General features: G+C 40.4%; 1 protein-coding gene across 1 annotated transcript in view; it reads right to left on the bottom strand.

Moving 5' to 3' along the window:
- LOC122805511 overlaps positions 1 to 17,500 on the bottom strand; it is a 2,681,670-nt gene that overhangs the window by 2,596,545 nt on the left and 67,625 nt on the right. The window contains exon 3 of the mRNA XM_044075707.1: positions 6,671 to 6,773. Within this exon, the coding sequence (XP_043931642.1) occupies positions 6,671 to 6,773 (103 nt within the window). The remainder of the gene's footprint in view (positions 1 to 6,670; positions 6,774 to 17,500) is intronic.

Raw genomic sequence — 17,500 nt, 5'->3', positions numbered from 1 at the left:
AAACTCATATATGACAAAATAAATACATGAAAAAACACTCATACAAATCAGTAATAAGTACAGTTAACACAATAAAATTTCCAATCAAAAACAGATTATACATACACACTGTTTTAGTAGGTTTTGCAAACTTTATGTACCACTTAATTATCATTTTGTTGCATGATTTTGATTTATTTTTCATGAAATGTTAAACCTGTGCCAAAGTTGCACCACATTTTCAAGGGGAAAAAATAGGACAGGTATGCTAGTACTGATTCATGCAATCTAATACAGCTAGCTAAGAGTTAAGAGAGTAAGCACCATTATCTATCAAGTCAAATTATTTTATAACAAATATTTTTATCGTGCTATATGTTATGCTCTACAGTAATTAAAAATACCTATTATAAAACAATTGTTTCTACGTTGGTAACTACTTCGAGCCCAGGCAAACAGCTGACAGAACTTTTTTTTTATTTTATTTTATTTATTTGTAGTTTGTTAACTGGCAAAGTCCATTGGGCCATATGGAGCCCTTTTTCAATGGAAGCCTGGGGAGAAAAGCTCCAAGTACTTTCAAATTATTTTACCAGTTAATAGAAAAAAGTACATACAAAAATTTGATCAGTTAGTACAAAAAACAAATATTGGCAGTTTATACGGTTATAGGAGAGGAAGCTCCATGTGCAATACAAAATTTGTTGGCAGTTAATACAGTTATAGGTGAAAGCTGCAAGATACATTCACATTTATTGGCAGTTAATACAATGGAGATTAACTATGGCAAAGGAAATAGGAGAAATTTAGGAGGGATGTGAGCAGGAACATTCCCAGGTGGAGCATAGACAAGAGTGCAGAAGGGAATTAAATGCAGAATGATTCTGGGTAGCCCGAATATGGGGAGGAAGTGCTCTTTCGCAAACACGCAAACATTGTTCTTTATGCTGATAAAGAAAACAGATTCATATTCCTATATCATACTCTAATATAAGCATACTGTTTGGTGTAAAACCCTACAAGGCAGGCTTTTTCATGGCATTTAAAAAATGCAAAGGGGTAAATTATTTTTTGCAATCAAACTCAAACTTGATAGCGCAGTATTACACGCCAAATTAAGAGTGTAAATTTCAGTCATTCGAAAAGATGTAACTAAATTTAAATACCCATAAATAACTGGAATTAAAATACAAATGAAAAAAGCACAGAAAATATGTTCCCACTAATATGATGTATACATAACATTTCAGATCAACAAGTATACTAAAGCACTACAAGCACACATTGTTGAGCTATCCTTAGATATAAATCATAGTCCTGGACAATCTTACAATTTAATAATATCAAAAGTTGTTCCTGTGGTTGGGTTTCAGCCTTCATCTGTACAGCCTGAATACTTATTTATTTGGAATGGTGTCCCCAAGACCAATTATGACATTTGTAACTGCTAGCATTTTAACAGTTCACAGTTTCAGACTTCCTATGCTTATTACTAAGTATAACAAAATACCAAACAGAAGAAAAATAAGTACAAAACAGAGATAATAAGGAAAGCATGCCAACACCATTACATTAGTAATTCATATTATTCCAGGGATGTGAGGTAAGCTGAGGTGTTGATTTGCAACTGTACAATTTAATGTTTAGGAACTACCCACGTTCTCAAATGAATGCCCATGTCGTACTTTCAGTTGCAATATTAGCAAAGAACAATCATCAAATTTCAATTATACTATCATATCATGTGATATCTTGCTACACTTCTGGGAACTCACATCAAGTGCTAAGTGGTTAATGCAGTGTTTCTTTTTAAAACATATCAATCATGGAAAGTTCACAAATTAGTTATATAATTCTAAGATAACCTGCTGACATTCCTAATAAGTAATTATAAAAACCTTGAGGAGAGAGAATTCATAAAAAGATAGATTAAGTGACCATGTTTAATGTTGCAAGACTTCGCTGATCAGTTGCATGCTTGAAAGAAGCTTAGTATTAAATATATATTTTTGATTCTGTATGTGAAAAACAATTTGCCAAGGATTAAGAACATCTTTAATAGAACTGCATTATAAAGTTCATGTAATTTTGCAGTACTCCATCTCTTAACAAATAATTCCAGTAGTTTAGTTCTATTATTCTTAAATTTATGAGCTGCTTCCTTCTAACAGTAACAAGCAACATAGCTACTATTCAGTATGTGACCAGGAAACAGCACAAAAAGTCACAAATGCACACACAAAATAGAAAATAGAAAGATTAAAATCATATTTTGATTTGAAGCTATTTTCATGAAGTACAGGAGAGATTAAAAACATATCAGAGCTATAAAACAGCGTAAGACACAATGCTTAGTAGGGGAGTTGCTGGGGGTCTGAGAGGAAGGCTGCAAAAGAGGTCAGACAAGAATAAAGAAGAGATCTCAAAGACAGGAATGATGGGGGGACAGAGAACATCGTAAGACACACAATGCTTAGTAGGGGAGTTGCTGGGTCTGAGAGGAAGGCTGCAAAAGAGGTCAGACAAGAATAAAGAAGAGATCTCAAAGACAGGAATAATGGGGGGACAGGGACATGCCAACGTGGAAAGACCTGCAGATGGTGTTAACATTGCAGGACAAAACAGTGAGATTAAGGAGTCAATTAAAATATAATTGCCACCACCTGTATAGGAAATGGGCTAAGAAAATATGGCCGGTAAAAAAAAAAAAAAAAAAAAAAATTAATATATCCTTAAGACTGCAGAGTTGTTGGTAGCAAAGCACAGGCAATACATTTAGCTTCATAATGTGTCTGTACTCATCATGAAATTCTTTCTGGAAAACAGACAAATCATGGACACATTGCTCATTGGTAGTAAAAAGGAGCACAAAGATTTTCTCTATTCTCAGTATTTTAATTGCCTTATCATATTCCATGAATCCATCAGCCAGACATAGCAGTTTTCACAACACAATTATTAGAACATTTCATGTAAATAACACAATATATCACACAAATTATGCAAATTTTCTTTCAGCAATACTCAAATTTCAGGGCCAAGGTGGACCTTTCATATTATCAAGTTGCTATTGCAGTGATCTGACATATTATTTGCAGAAACTGATCAGTATGAATGATTCAGGGAACACTACATGGCAGTCAGAAATACCATCACTAAGAAATCTATTATTCACCAAATTTTCATCAGTGGTCTCTATCCCAGTGATTTACCTGTTCATGCTCTCTAGCAGGAATTATGTGAGGTTGTCCACAATGAAAAATACTACAGCAAAATATATTCCTTAGAGTGACTATCAACAGACTTGTTCATCTTAACAATAGATAATATTCATTTTAGAAACCATCCATGGCCATCTCTTTTTATCACTTATTATTTTTTACTGCTTTACCTTAACTTTATTTACTTATTTATTGTTTTGTTTCCTTCTTAGTGAGCACAGATCCCATCTGTTAATCTATCTTCCTGACCTGCTGTATTAATTTGGGTCTATTTGCAGACCTTCAGAGGTATTGTGTTCTATCTGTCCCATTATCATGCCTTTGTTTTTCCCTGATCTTGTTACTGTCGTACCTCTTTTGAAACCTACACACATACCTTCCACTGCCTCTACACTAACTCGCTATTTTTAACATTCCAGCAGTTTCCAAAAGAGACCAAGCCAAAACTCAGTTTTAACTTTTAGATTAATTGTGTGCATTTATAAAAATAAGTTATGTACTTACCATAATATTCCATCTTTTTGTCCATTTTCATTCTTCAATGACTTGTGGGTTCAGTTCCAATCCTCAGAATTGACTCAGCCATGATAATAGCTCATGGGATCCACAAACTCTCGAGCTCATCCCTTGCCCACAATGCACCTATCCCAATTATCCAAGATCTTGTTTGGCGCTTTGCGAGTTAGATGTCGTGCCATTTTCTCTCGAGGCAATTAAGTGATTTATTTTTCATTTTATCATCAGCCTTAATTTTCCTTATTCTCTTCTTAAAAAACCTTACCCTATCGTACATTAGTACTCTCCAATACTATTGCTAGTATCGCCCCTTCTAAACCTATCTTTCCATTTCTTCTACACTTTCATGTAGCTCTAGAATATCATTGTTGATATTCCCCTTTGGGAAAAAAAATGTTTTCCTGTTTTTTCTGTTTCTGCCTCTTCTAAACTTGTTTTGGAGAGTGTCTGTGTGTGTCTGTGTGTGTGTGTGTGTGTGTGTGTGTGTGTGTGTGTGTAGTTGCATCTTCAAATGACAAATAAAGAAGAAGGCCTGGCAGGCTTTAAGTGCTGTTAGTCATAAAGAGTTTAGAATATTATTAGATTTAATGGAGGTAGTGTTACTTAATTTTTTTCACTTTGAACTGGAAATTTTTAAGCAAATTAGTGGGGCGGCAATGGGAGAATGTTGTGCCCCTTGCTTCATTAATATAATACTACAAGTATGGGAGAATAAATTTGTTTTCAGCTCTCCTTATAAAAAAATGGTGGACTCTCTATAAAACAGAGGGCAGAAAGGATAATAAATATGAAGGGGCCCTTATTATGAAATTCAATAAGGATTCAAAAATAATTAAAAAGGGTATAACTGAAAAGTGGGAGCTTTTTAAGTGTTTATCAGATTTAGAGGGTATCTCCGATGAATATATTAAATTGGTTTATAGGAAAGGGTTCGTAAACATACTGCAGAATGACAACTTGAACAATCATAATAGTAACAATGGAAAAAAGAGCATATGCAAGTGTGGAAGGGGTGCACAATGCTCCTATATTGCTAATCAGAGTGCTCTATATGTATCTAGCAGGGATAGGTTAATACAAGCTAAAAGTTTTGCTAGTTGTGATAGCAAGGGATTAATATACATGGTCACCTGTAAGATATGTATGGCTTTTTACACAGGGAAGAGAAATAGCATTAAAAGGTAGAATGCATGAACAGTATCAAAAATAGCATTAAAAGGTAGAATGCATGAACAGTATCATGATATTAGAACAAAAAATGAAAATAATGGTCTATATAAACACACAGCAAGATGTACAGAAGTCAGATTTTTGTTTTTCATACTAGAGGAGATTAGTCGTGACCTAAGGGGAGGACCATGGGAAGAGGGAATAGAATATCGAGAAGAGTACTAGCAACTAATCTTGCAAGCTCTTTCCCAGGGCTCAATGAAAATATTTCATTCGACCCTGTTCTTAAATTAAGGGCAGCTAGGCTGTAGGGGTGTATTGAAGGAAAATTAAAACTTTTTATAGTAAATCATATATATTTTAACATTTTACTAAATATGCACTTTTTAAAAAGATTTATATTTATCACAGTTTTTTAGGAACAGAGTAAAGCTGATATTTTTTAAATAAATTAATTTTTAAAACATCCACTGAACATACATGGCTGCATAATCTAGGTAGAGGAATAATATGAATATATTAGTATTTTGTTGTTTATGTTAGTTTTTGGTTCAAAAATTTTTTGTTTCTGTTTATAAATTTGTAAAACCTTCCACATGAAAATGCATTTCAAGGGGAGTTTTTTTTAATTAAACTTTTATGCACTGTTTTTATTTACTACAATCATGAATGTTAGTAATAGGTAATGGTTGGTGTTATCAGTTTCAGTTGAAGATTATAAGTGATAATTAATTGAAAGAGTAATTAAGGATGGAATTGGCATGTATAGGAATTAAGGGATAATGAGAAAACGCCTGATGAAGTCCAATGTTATAGGATCGAAAACTTGGTGATAAAAGTTAAGTGTTTTATGGTGTTAGTATTTTCCTATTTGTATGGGTTTTTTGTCAAATTTGGAAAAAAAAGACTGTTGCCAAAAGTCTTTTGGAGCATGGATTCACTGCCTGCACCTATTAAGTATCTACATTGCCTATTTTTGGTTGGTGGATTTTGTTAGTGGATACTTGGTTTCTTTTGCTTTTGTTGAAGAATGAAAATTGACAACATAAATTCAAACTTTATGTCTTTCCCCTCCTAAAAGGTGGTTCTACCTCTCGCAGACTCTTTCTCATTGAGGTGCTTTCAACTTTAATCAATACAGCCCTTAACAATTATTTTATTATACCTTCCCCTTCGAATGTTTCATCATGAAGCTAGTGGATTATTCTTGCTTCTTAGACTGCTGAATTTGGCACCTGTATTATTGATGTTGATTTATTGCACTCATTAGTTATATGACAAAGGATAGTACATATGACTTCTCACATGCATTGACATTCCGAATGAATAATAACTATCAAACTATTCCTGTTTATTACTCTGCATGCAAGACTGTTGTCTTACCCAGTGTCAGCTTCTGTACTTTTTGCTGAAAGTATCCAACAAATAACAGGTGTTTCCTCATACCATGAGGTATGTTAACTCATTATTAAGAAAATCCTCCAGAAAAAATCGTCACTAATGTCAAACATTCTAGCTCTATGATGTTGATGCACAGTTTCATGCAGAATGTTATTCTTATTCAAATCATGTGTTTTTATTTCATTTTGCTGAAAACGTCCTGTTACATAATTCACCAGTGCGGATATTATGTGTAATAAAATCAGGTTATGTACTAAAAATTGATCAAACACAAAACCAGAATGGGAAATAAATGGTACAAAATTTCATAAACATTTTCATTAATCAAAGAGGCTGCTTTTTGTGACAAGGAACATGTTAATGTAAATGTTCCAGGATCCTACCTTGAGAGCTCTCATTAAAGTACCCACATCACACTTTATCCCTCTTTGATCCAAGGCCTCATAAGTAGAAAAGCAAATTCGTATTTCCTGAATATCAGTAAAGCTGTAAGATAGTAATATGTAAATTATGGCATATATAATGCAATTTATGCAGTTTAGAACAAGTAAGCACAGAACAGTTCATACAACTAAGAATGCGATACAATACTACCATTACAACTGCTGCATTTACAACTGTAAACAGAAATAATTATCACTGTCACTGTGACTGCATATACCATTGCTAGTGAAACAGAGACCCAATATTTTTGTAGAGACTTGAGACTCCAAATATTTTTCAAAGACACAAGAGTGTCTGAAGAATTAAGTCCACAATTCAAGCTCCTCTTAGCATTCATATCTTCTTTAATCAATAGTTATCACATACACTAAAGTTACTCAGCTAAAACTTTTTTCACATCTTTTTAATACTAAATGAATAAATACAGTCAACTTCTTCTTTTGGCTTTTCCCTGTTAGGGGTCGCCACAGCAGATCACCTGTCCACTCATGATTGGCAGTGGAGTTTTTACAGCTTTGAGTTGCCAGCCCGGCACCCACCCTTCCACAGAAGGCACACACACACACACACACACACACACACACACACACACACACACCCATGCAACCACAGGGAGGACATGCAGACTCCGCACAGAAGGCACCCCAGCCGAGGATCGAACTGGAGAACCTCTTGCTGTGAGGCGACAATGCTAACCACTGCACCACCGTGGCCGCCCGGATAAATACAGCCAACGATGCTTGAAATATTTCTTACTTTCAATCTACTGATATCTGGCCAGCCTGTGAAATGTGCTGAAAGGATGATGGCATTATATTTTAAAAATATCTTGAATTTCTTTTGTATCTTGTTGCAATGGGTTCATGTATGTGTGATATGCCTTTGAAATGAAAAACTTACCTCCTTACAGTTTAATTCACAGTAACTCACTTACCACACCAAAACTTTCTCATAAAATACTGATAGCCTTCCTTATTTCTGCAGAATGACATCACACTTCTAACTTTGTTAAACATGGACACTATACATCCACGCATATGGTCAAATGTGCCACTTTAGTGGTTTTGAGTTAATCAATACTGCTGAAAAAAAAACATTGCTCTCCAAAGAGGAAATTCCCTTGTAATACTGTGAATATTATTCACTGGAAACATAACGTGGGCATCAAGGCATGCTACTCCAAGGATCTAGTAATACCAAAAACATGGTTCATTGTAACCATCTATGCATGCTGCCAGAAGCAGTCCATGAGAATGGCACATTCCATCCCGTATTACAAATGTTTTACTCTCAAGCAACTTATAATCCAGTCAGTTTGTCAACTATTTACTAATTAGTCTTATAGATGAACTATCTAAGGCAGGTGGCTGCTTTAGACATTTCATTTACAGTTTATATATGCAAAATTATGATCACTTTCATATTCTGTTGATAAACAATGGCTGCAGCAGATCTTTAGTGCAGAGCCAAGTTATGCACAGCTAATGTAATTGACTTTATAAATGGGGGAGGGGTGTTACACTAAAGGAAGCACAGCGAACTTCAGTGGAGTCGACTGTATTTGTATGGGTATTTCAGACAGGTATAAATGTAATGGGTCATAGGAATGAACGTGAACAAAGCCTAGCAACACATCCTGGTGTTTAGTACAGTCTGAGAGATCACTGTTGCTGTAGCCATAACTATAAGGGAAGTATCCTACCAAGGATATCAGACATCTAGCTAGTCTACAAAGCTTTGGGCTCCTTTCTAACTCACTTTATATTAGCCCATATTACACAATTATGTGCTGGTTTAAGAGGGAAATATGGAATGCCAAAAATCAGAGATTTCTTGCCCAAAAGGGAGCTCGAAGCCTGACAATCTAATGAAATGATGTCAAGTCAACAACTGTAATGAAATGTCATGTGAGAAGAGTAAAGGTAAAGCATTGATATCCCACCCTGGCCAGAGAAATAGCATGAAGGGAGATGGTGGAAGGGTGCCAATAATGCAACAGTAATGCATTCAAACATCTACTGTTAATGAAAGTTAACTTACACAACTGTACTATGTTCTTCAACAGATCACTAATGCAGTACCCATAACTATACATGACAAGACAACTGCCAAAGCTCAGACAGAAAGGGTGGATGGAGAAGGGCAAGAATCTAGATGTCCTTGGAGAATAGCTTTAGCAAAATTTTCTCTGCCCTAGAAACTGAGTCTAGCTTATAACGCTTATTAAAAATATGCGCTGAAGACCAAATAGCTGCCTCTAGATTTAGCACTGACCCCTTTTCAAAAAGCAATACAAGTAGCTATAGCTCTGATACACAGGGCCTTGAATTTTCATGAGGAAGGTTTTTACCATGGTATGAACAACAAAAGGAGTCTGCATGTCCTCCCCGCGGTTGGGTAGCGTTCGAAAGACATGCGTGCGTAAATGGGCATGCCTTAGTTAAAGGTTGAGCGTCGAGCTGGCACCTCAGCGTTTCGTAAAAATCTACTGCCAATCATTAGCGGACCGGAGTTCCGCTGTGGTGACCCCCTTACAGGGAAAAGCCGAAAGACAAACAACAAACAACAACATGAACAACAAAACTAAATAACCTGACACAGCTATCTGGAAAAAGTTGGTTAGGGTACAGATATTCCTTTTTTCTTGCCATCAAAGAAAACAAAAAGCTGGTAAGACTTACTAAAATCTTCAGTCCTGTCCAAGCTAAATCTTAACTTTCTGTACACATATAAAGTATAAAGAATCCTCTCTCTTCTATTTTTGTCAGAGTTAAAGTAAACTTTATTGCCATTCAGATCAACAAATGCAATGCATCACTGGATTAAATTTTGTTGCTTCAGTCTTGGGTGCACTGAAAAATCATTTTCAGAAGAGAGTGAAGGAAGCATATAACAGAAGAAATTCTAGACAGTACAGATATAAATACACACAGATTACTTACCCACCACGATTTTTAAGACAGGATAGCAAGATAGGATAATTCACAGTTCCTATACTTGTGCAAGTAATAATCTACTTCAGACTGCATAATTTAGATAAATAGAATAATTTAATTCTATGACAGTAAAAACAGTCATATTGCACTTATGGTGTTCTCACAAACTGAGGGAATGTTGACATTGTTAAGCTTAGTTGTTCAACAGTCTGATCACCTGTGGAAAGAAACTATTCCTATTATCCTGATGTTCTATACCTGATGCTTCTGCATCATTTCCCTGAAAACAAGAGGTGGAACAGTCCATGTGCGGGATACTTGTCTCTTACCAGTTTCACAACCCTGCCATAGCATCTGCAAGAGTAAAGATCCTGTAAGGACTGGGGGTTTGAGCATGTGATTTTCCTGGCTTTTTTACGACCTTCTCTAATGCCTTCTGATCTGCGAAAGAGTAGTTTCCATATCAGACTGTGATATTGCATTTTTTGATCTTTTGTGATTTTGGGTTCAGGAAAGAACATGGAGATATACATGGTTTGGTTCAAAGTAAATTCAAAAACAACTTTTGGCATAAAGGAAAAGTTGGTTTTAATGCTGATCTTGCATTTATGAAAAATCAAAAAAGGCTGCATTGACATCAGGGCTTGTAATTCAGATACAAGTCTAGCTGAAGTCAAAGCAATGAGCAACACAGTCTTCCATGTAATAAATTTCAAAGTAGAACTGGCTGCAGGTTCAAAAGGGGAGAGCGATGTGGACAATCTCCTGGAAAACCACTGACAGCAGCATCCCCTCATGATGGACTATCCTGAATCTGCAGAAAAGTGACTGCTATTATGTTTTGTTTGACAGGATGTATGTGGCCTGAAGAGGTAGATTGGTCTGTATTGCTATCTCCCAGGCAATTATGGCTAGTCTGCAAAAGGGGTAGGATTTTGTCCCCCCCCCCTTTTTTAATATACCACATCACTGAGGTGTTAGCTGTTATCCCTAAGGGTGGTATAGGAGTCCACACTGACCTAGAGCTTTGAAAGATTTTATTAGAGCCATTAGCTCCTTGGGATTTGCACCTGGAGTGAGACTTCCTAATGCCCTGGACCTTAATAATTTGAGAAACTGCTCCATGCAAAATCTGAAGTATCTGTTGTACCTGAGTGAGGAAGATGAATGGGAAGAAAAATGGAGAGATGGATTTATTAACACCTGAATGGCGTACCATAAGAGGTCATTCTTAATGACAGAAATCAAGAATTTGGAAGGATAAAAAGATGAAAACACTGGACCCAAACTGACTTCAGATTCCACTGGATTTTTCTCATATGGAGTCTAGTAAACTGAACCCTTTAGAATGGAAGAAGTCATATAACCCAGATTTTTGGGGAACTCCTTGCTGCGGACATGTTTTGATGGGCCATATTTAAGAACTGGAGATAATGGGATAACATTGTTTGGGACAAGGAAGGTTGTTGATAGGGAAAGGTGTCTAGTAGACATCATAGGATCACTAACCTATGAATGGTGTCTAAGCACAACTTTTTCAGGTTTAGTTTGAAGCCTAATTACTGAAGATTAGTAGTGAAGAACTGCAAGACTGTCTTGGATAGACGGAGCTGAAATTAGGCAATTTTTTTTCATAGGGGAAATGTGAATGTTTTGTAGGTTGCAAAAGGTCATAAATGAGGTAAAGCAACTTGTGAAATTTTTTTGGAGCAGTTCAAATACCAAGAGTCTAAAATATAAACTGAAAGTTCAGTCCCAGGACAAATAATCTTAGGTAGCACCTGTTTTTTTGTGTACTGGAACGTGCCAGTAGGCATCTTTGAGGTAGAGGCTAATCAGAAAAGCATTGGGGAAATAGCACAGGAAGAGTTTTTCAAAGTGAGCATCTTGACTTTGGTGCAAAGAAAAAAAAGTCTCTAGCTTTGAAGGTTGCAAAGTATGTCTAACATGTCTTCTTTTCTGAAAACAAGAAACATTGCTGAATAAAAGCTTCTGCCTTTTGGAGATGGAGAGACTAGTTCTATGACTTCTCAAAACAACAAATCTGATAGTATTTGAGTGCACAGTCAGGTTTTCAAAAAGGAATTTGTGTGCATCAGATATCTTGTAAAACAGGTCAGATTTCTTGGAGACAGGGGGTTGGGAAACTGGGGAGACATAAGCTAAAGCAACGGCATCCTCAAATTATTAAAACAAGAGGTAAAGCCATCGGTTTTGGGAAATCCACAATGAGTATTCTTAGATTCTGACACCACCATACAGTCCCATTTAAAACATTTTCATTTTAGTGACTGCATCCCCAAAAGATATTTCATCACTAAGAAAGTCTGAAGAAATGGAGTCTTCAGATTCTGACTCACAAGGAGTGGGGAAGACAACCAAGAGGTGCAGGCAGACCCTCAGCATCAGATTCAGATAGAGCTTCTTCTGAGAAAAACAGGGATCTCTTATTCTTACAGTGGGTAGAAGTTGGAAGAGATGGCTTTGACTAAGTCCTGTGCAACATTTTAACAGTCTTCCTGGACAGCCTTCTGCACAGAAGGGTGGAAGGGGGAAATATGCTTAGTTTTTTGTGTCCTCTTTTTAGGGGTCTCAAGCATTATAGTTTCAGGAGAGAAATCCATAGGCAAACTTTCATAATCAACCTGAAGACATTCTCCATCAGTACTTCGTAAATGCCTCCCTTGTCCTTGTGGACAAAAAAACTTTTAGTTATGTACTTACCATAACTTTGGATGTATGGGATCCATCTTGCCTACATTCATAACTGATGGGTTCATAGCCGATCCAACTCGGCCACTATACACTAGAACAAAGTCTCTCATTGGCTGGGCTACCCCTTATCCCATAATGCACCACGCCTGCTTCCCCAGATCTTGTTTGTTCACTTTCATACATACATACAGGTACAGAACACATACCAATAACTGTAACCAACCAGAGCTCTTCCAGAGGAGAGCTTAGCAAGATCAATATTTCCTCCAAATCCAAAAGGTTGAGGGAAGGATGGTGGGTATGTATGAATGTAGGCGAGATGGATCCCATACATCCAAAGTTATGGTAAGTACATAACTAAAAGATGTAATGGGATCCTATCTCGCCTACATTCATAACTGATGGGACAGCGTCCCTAGCACCTAAAACCCCGGGTGGCTCACTGGAACACACTCCTGAGAACTGAGGAACCAAAAGAAGCTCTGCCTCGGGAAGCCACATCAACCTTGTAATGAGAAATGAAGGTGTGCGGAAAAGACCAAGTAGCAGCCGCACAAATATCATCTATTGAAACTTTGGAGTGAAAAGCTACACAGGTGGCCATAGCCCTGGTAGAATGAGCTTTGAGTGGGAAAGGCAACTCTCTGCCTGACTGGGAATAAATGAAAGAGATGCAATCCTTAATCCATTTGGTAATGGTGGTTTTGGCAACTGGTAGACCTAACCTATTCTCTGCAAAGGACACAAACAGTTGGTCAGATTTTCGTGTCTGAGTGGTCCTATCTAAGTAAAAATGCAGTTGCCTGTGAACATCCAACTGGTGGAAGGTATATTCTGCTCTATTAGAAAAATTTGGAAAGAAAACTGGGAGCTCCAATGACTGCTGAATGCATAAATGGGATGCTACCTTAGGCAAAAAGGATGGATTCAATCTAAGGGAAACTCTGTCTTTGTGAAAAATCAAATAAGGAGGGGAAGAACAGACAGCCTGAAGCTCTGAAACCCGCTTAGCAGAAGTTATTGCCACTAGAAAGGCAGTTTTCCACGACAGGAATTTAATATCACAAGTGGCTGCAGGCTCAAAGGGACGGGCAGTTAAAGAGGCCAGAACCAAATTTAAGTCCCAAGGGGGCACGGGATGAGCCATAGGAGGCCTGAGGAGCCAGGCTCCCTTAAGAAAGGACTTGCAAAGTATGTTAGCCATTAAAGAAGGCTCTATAGCAACATGAAAATTAGATATAGCCGCCAGTTGAACTTTAAGTGTGGAGACTGAAGAGCCTGAATGAAACAATGAAGCTAGAAATTCCAAGACCTGAGGAACTGGGGGTGTAAGAGGATCAATGCCTCGCTGCTGGGCCCAACAAACAAACCTTTTCCATTTGCTGGAATACAGCTTAACGGTAGATGGCTTGTGGGAAGAGGACAAGATGTGCATCACTTCCGAAGAAAGAGAAAGATCTCTAACTAAGGATGGAAGTGGAGTAACCAAGAAGCCAGTCGCAACAACCGGAGGGACGGATGAGAGTGTCCCGACTGATTGGACAACAGACCCGGCACTGGGTCCAGAATCCAGGGGCCCTGTACCGCATACTTCTGAAGGAATGGGAACCAAACCTGATGGGGCCAATGTGGGGCGACCAAAATCATGTGGCACCCGACATGACGAGCATTCTGAATCACCCTCGGGAGAAGGGGAATCGGGAGGAAGGCATAAAGCAGACCCGGGGGCCAATTGTGGGCTAGAGCGTCCCTGGGAGACTGCCCCTGAGAGGGTGTCAGAGTGAAAAACTCTGCACTTCGCATTGTTGGGGCTGGCGAACAAGTCACAACAAGGGAGACCCCATTTGGCGAAGATCTGCGCAGCCACTCTGTTGTTGAGGGACCACTCGTGGGGCAACAGGAGAGTCCTGCTGAGCCTGTCTGCAATCACATTGGCTTTTCCCGGAATGTGCGTGGCTACTAAGAAACATCGAGAGGCTATGGCCCAGCGCCATACTCTCATGGCCTCCCTGCAAAGGGGGTAGGACCTGGTTCCGCCCTGCTTGTTTATGTGCCAAACTACCGACATGTTGTCGGATAGAATCACAACAGTACCTTGGGGGAGAGCATGATGAAGTGTTTGTAAAACCAGAAGCACCGCTCTCATTTCCAGGATATTGATGTGAAGGTGCGCTTCGCAATCCTGCCAAGTGCCTTGGACAGACCTGTCCAGATAATGACCCCCCCACCCTATCTGGGAGGCGTCCGTGGTCACTGTGGCAACAGGGGGCTGAAGGGTGAAAGGACGCCCCCGGTCCAGGTTGGACCGACATAGCCACCAATGGAGGTCCCGACGACAACTGTCTGTAATCAGAACCAGGTGGTTCAGGGGAAGTTCTTGGTATGACCATTGAACCGATAATAGCCACTGCAGCACCCGCATGTGCAACCTGGCTAATGGTACTAGGAGGATAGTTGCAGCCATCGTGCCAAATAACTGAAGAATCTGTCTGGCAGGAATTCGAGATTTGGGTAACAAATTTAGAACCTGTGATTGTAGAACCTGAATTCTCTCTGATGGCAAAAATGCCCGCATCCCTTTTGTGTCTAACTCTGCGCCTATAAAGGTGATACGCTGAGATGGCCGCAGCACAGATGTTTTCCAATTGAAAGTGATTCCTAGCGAGAGACCCAAGATTACTGTGGCCATCAGCGCTCGAATCAGTAGATGCTTGGAGGTGGCAGTGAGGAGCCAGTCATCGAGATAGGGAAACACTTGGAATCCTAGACTTCTCAAGTGAGCTGTCACCACTGCCAGTCACTTGGTAAACACCCTGGGGGCTGTGGTGAGACCAAAGGGCAGTGCACGAAACTGGAAATGACTGGTTCCTAGGCAGAAGCGTAAATGACTCCTGGACTCTTGACGTATCAAAATGTGATAGTAAGCGTCCTTGAGGTCTATGGAGCACATCCAGACATCCTTCTCCAATAACGGGAGAATGGACTGAAGGGTGACCATCCGGAACTTGAACTTCTTCACAAAACGATTTAAAGAGCTTAGGTCCAAAATGGGCCTTACATCCCCTGTCTTTTTCGGCACCAAAAATAATCTTGAGTAAGTTCCTGATCCGATCTGGTCGGTGGGGACGGGCTGGATGACCCCTTTGCTTAGCAGCTTTGAAACTTCTATGGCTGCCAGATCCCGCTGACTGGGTGGCACGTCCAGAAGTCTCCTTGTAGGAGGAGGGGGCTTGAAAAAGGGGATGAGGTAGCCTCCGGTTACAATGCGAAGCACCCACTGATCCTTGGTTATCGATTCCCAAGCCTGTGGGTGTCGCAAAATGACCCCCGACCGGCTCCAGAGAAGCACAGCCGGGCCACATCCTAGGGATGTTGAGGGTAGGAGGAACCACGAAAGGAGTCGCGGTCTCCAGAGTTACGGGGGCCTCTGCCACCTCTAGGGCAGCGTCTTCCTGAATCCCCCCCCGCCTCTGGAGGGGGGAATCACTCGGTGGAGTGGAGAAGAACTTTCGGGATTTCCTGAACCACATTTTCCCTCCTCTCTGGGCCTTGGGATAAGGTCTAGAGGGAGCGGAAAAATGGGCCCCAACGGCAGTCAAGGTCTTGCCCTCCTGTTCTCACCGAGTAAGTGTGTCCTTCACCTTGGGTCCAAACAAAGAAGACCCATCAAAGGGGGCGTCGGCAAAGGAAGACTTAAAGGCCTCCGCGAGTGGACACAAGCGTAACCAGGCTTGTCTCCTAAGAGCCACTCCTGTGCCTGCTGCTCTACTCACCCCTTCGGCTGCATAGGAAATGAGCCTCATGGACGAGTTGACAATAGATGATAGGGTAATCATCTGAGCGCCTACGGTCTGTGCTAATGCCTCAGGAAGGTTACCCGTAAGGGACTCTCCTAACTCCTTGAGGAGGTCCCTTTGGAGCCTTGTAAAATGACAGAGATAGTTCAGCGACCGCAGGGTAAAGGTCGCTGAAGAAAGGGTACGCTTCCCGTACCTATCCATGCTCCTAGAATCCTTATTAGGAGGATGAATAGACGTTGAAGCCTCTGCCATGTCCTGCTGAGTGGCAAATGCCACCACCATAGCATCAACTGCAACACCCTTAGTGAGGAATTCCTTCTGGGGAGGGGCTGAAAGAAACTTATTAGGCCTGGCAGGCACCGGTTCCGCTGTTTCAGGATGTTCCCACACCCTCCGAGAGATTAGATCTAATAACTCGTCGAAGGGTGGAGACACCCAGGAGGAGGAGGGCTGGGCCCTGAAGGCCTTGAGGAAAACTGACTCCTCAGCAGTAGGGGCTTTGGATTGCCAATAGCCTCTCTGTCTCAAGATCTCAAGGATATCCGAGAAGGAGACGTCATCCGAGGACGATTTAGGGGACCCCTCTACATCATCGAGGTTAGTATCTGAAGTGACGGATTCATCTTGGGAATCAACGTGCTTCCTCTTACACAGTTTCTTCCTTGGGGGTTCATCCGAAGCAGATTCAGAAGGACCCCCCGGAAGAAGGGAACCCTCTAAGGGGGTATCCTCAGGCCCTGGGGCCCCACTGTCGTGGGAAAGAATGTCTCCAGAGGCACCAGTACCCAAAACTTGGGACGGTGAGGTAGAAACCTGCTGAACAGGCAAGGTCATGGCCAGTGCACTCCTCATGGCCTCAAAAGCAGGACCTCCAGACTCTGCAGAGGGCATTTGCTGAGACCACGGCGGTACCGGAAATACCTGCGGCCGATGCTCCGAGGGGAAGACTGGGCATCGAAGAGGCGAGCTCCACAGTGTTGCCCTCGGCCCCCGCCGAGGAAGACCCGGTACCAAACCCTGACACTGAGGAAAGGGTAGGAATGAAGGTCGGAGCAGAGAAACTCCGAGGGGGTCCCTGCTCCGACTGGACGATTCCGCTGCGTTCTACCTGTACCAAGTCCAACGGCTCCAAGGGGGTCGGAGGAGGAATCAAATGCATGGGATGTGGAATCGGCTCCGAAGTCGCGTGGGCTGGAGCAGAGATCATTTTAGTAAAAACTGTGGACTGGAACAGCCTCTGGATAACCCTATCCAAATCCGAATCCGACAACCTAGAGGATTAGGAGGAAACAGATTGCGGCCGAGAAGACTTCTGCCT

Source organism: Protopterus annectens, chromosome 6.part1, assembly GCF_019279795.1.
Source record: "Protopterus annectens isolate FY-2018-M chromosome 6.part1, PAN1.0, whole genome shotgun sequence".
NCBI classification, from domain to species: domain Eukaryota; kingdom Metazoa; phylum Chordata; order Ceratodontiformes; family Protopteridae; genus Protopterus; species Protopterus annectens.
The sequence above is the reverse complement of the archived record's forward strand: the minus strand, read 5'-3'. Positions and strand labels throughout refer to the sequence as shown.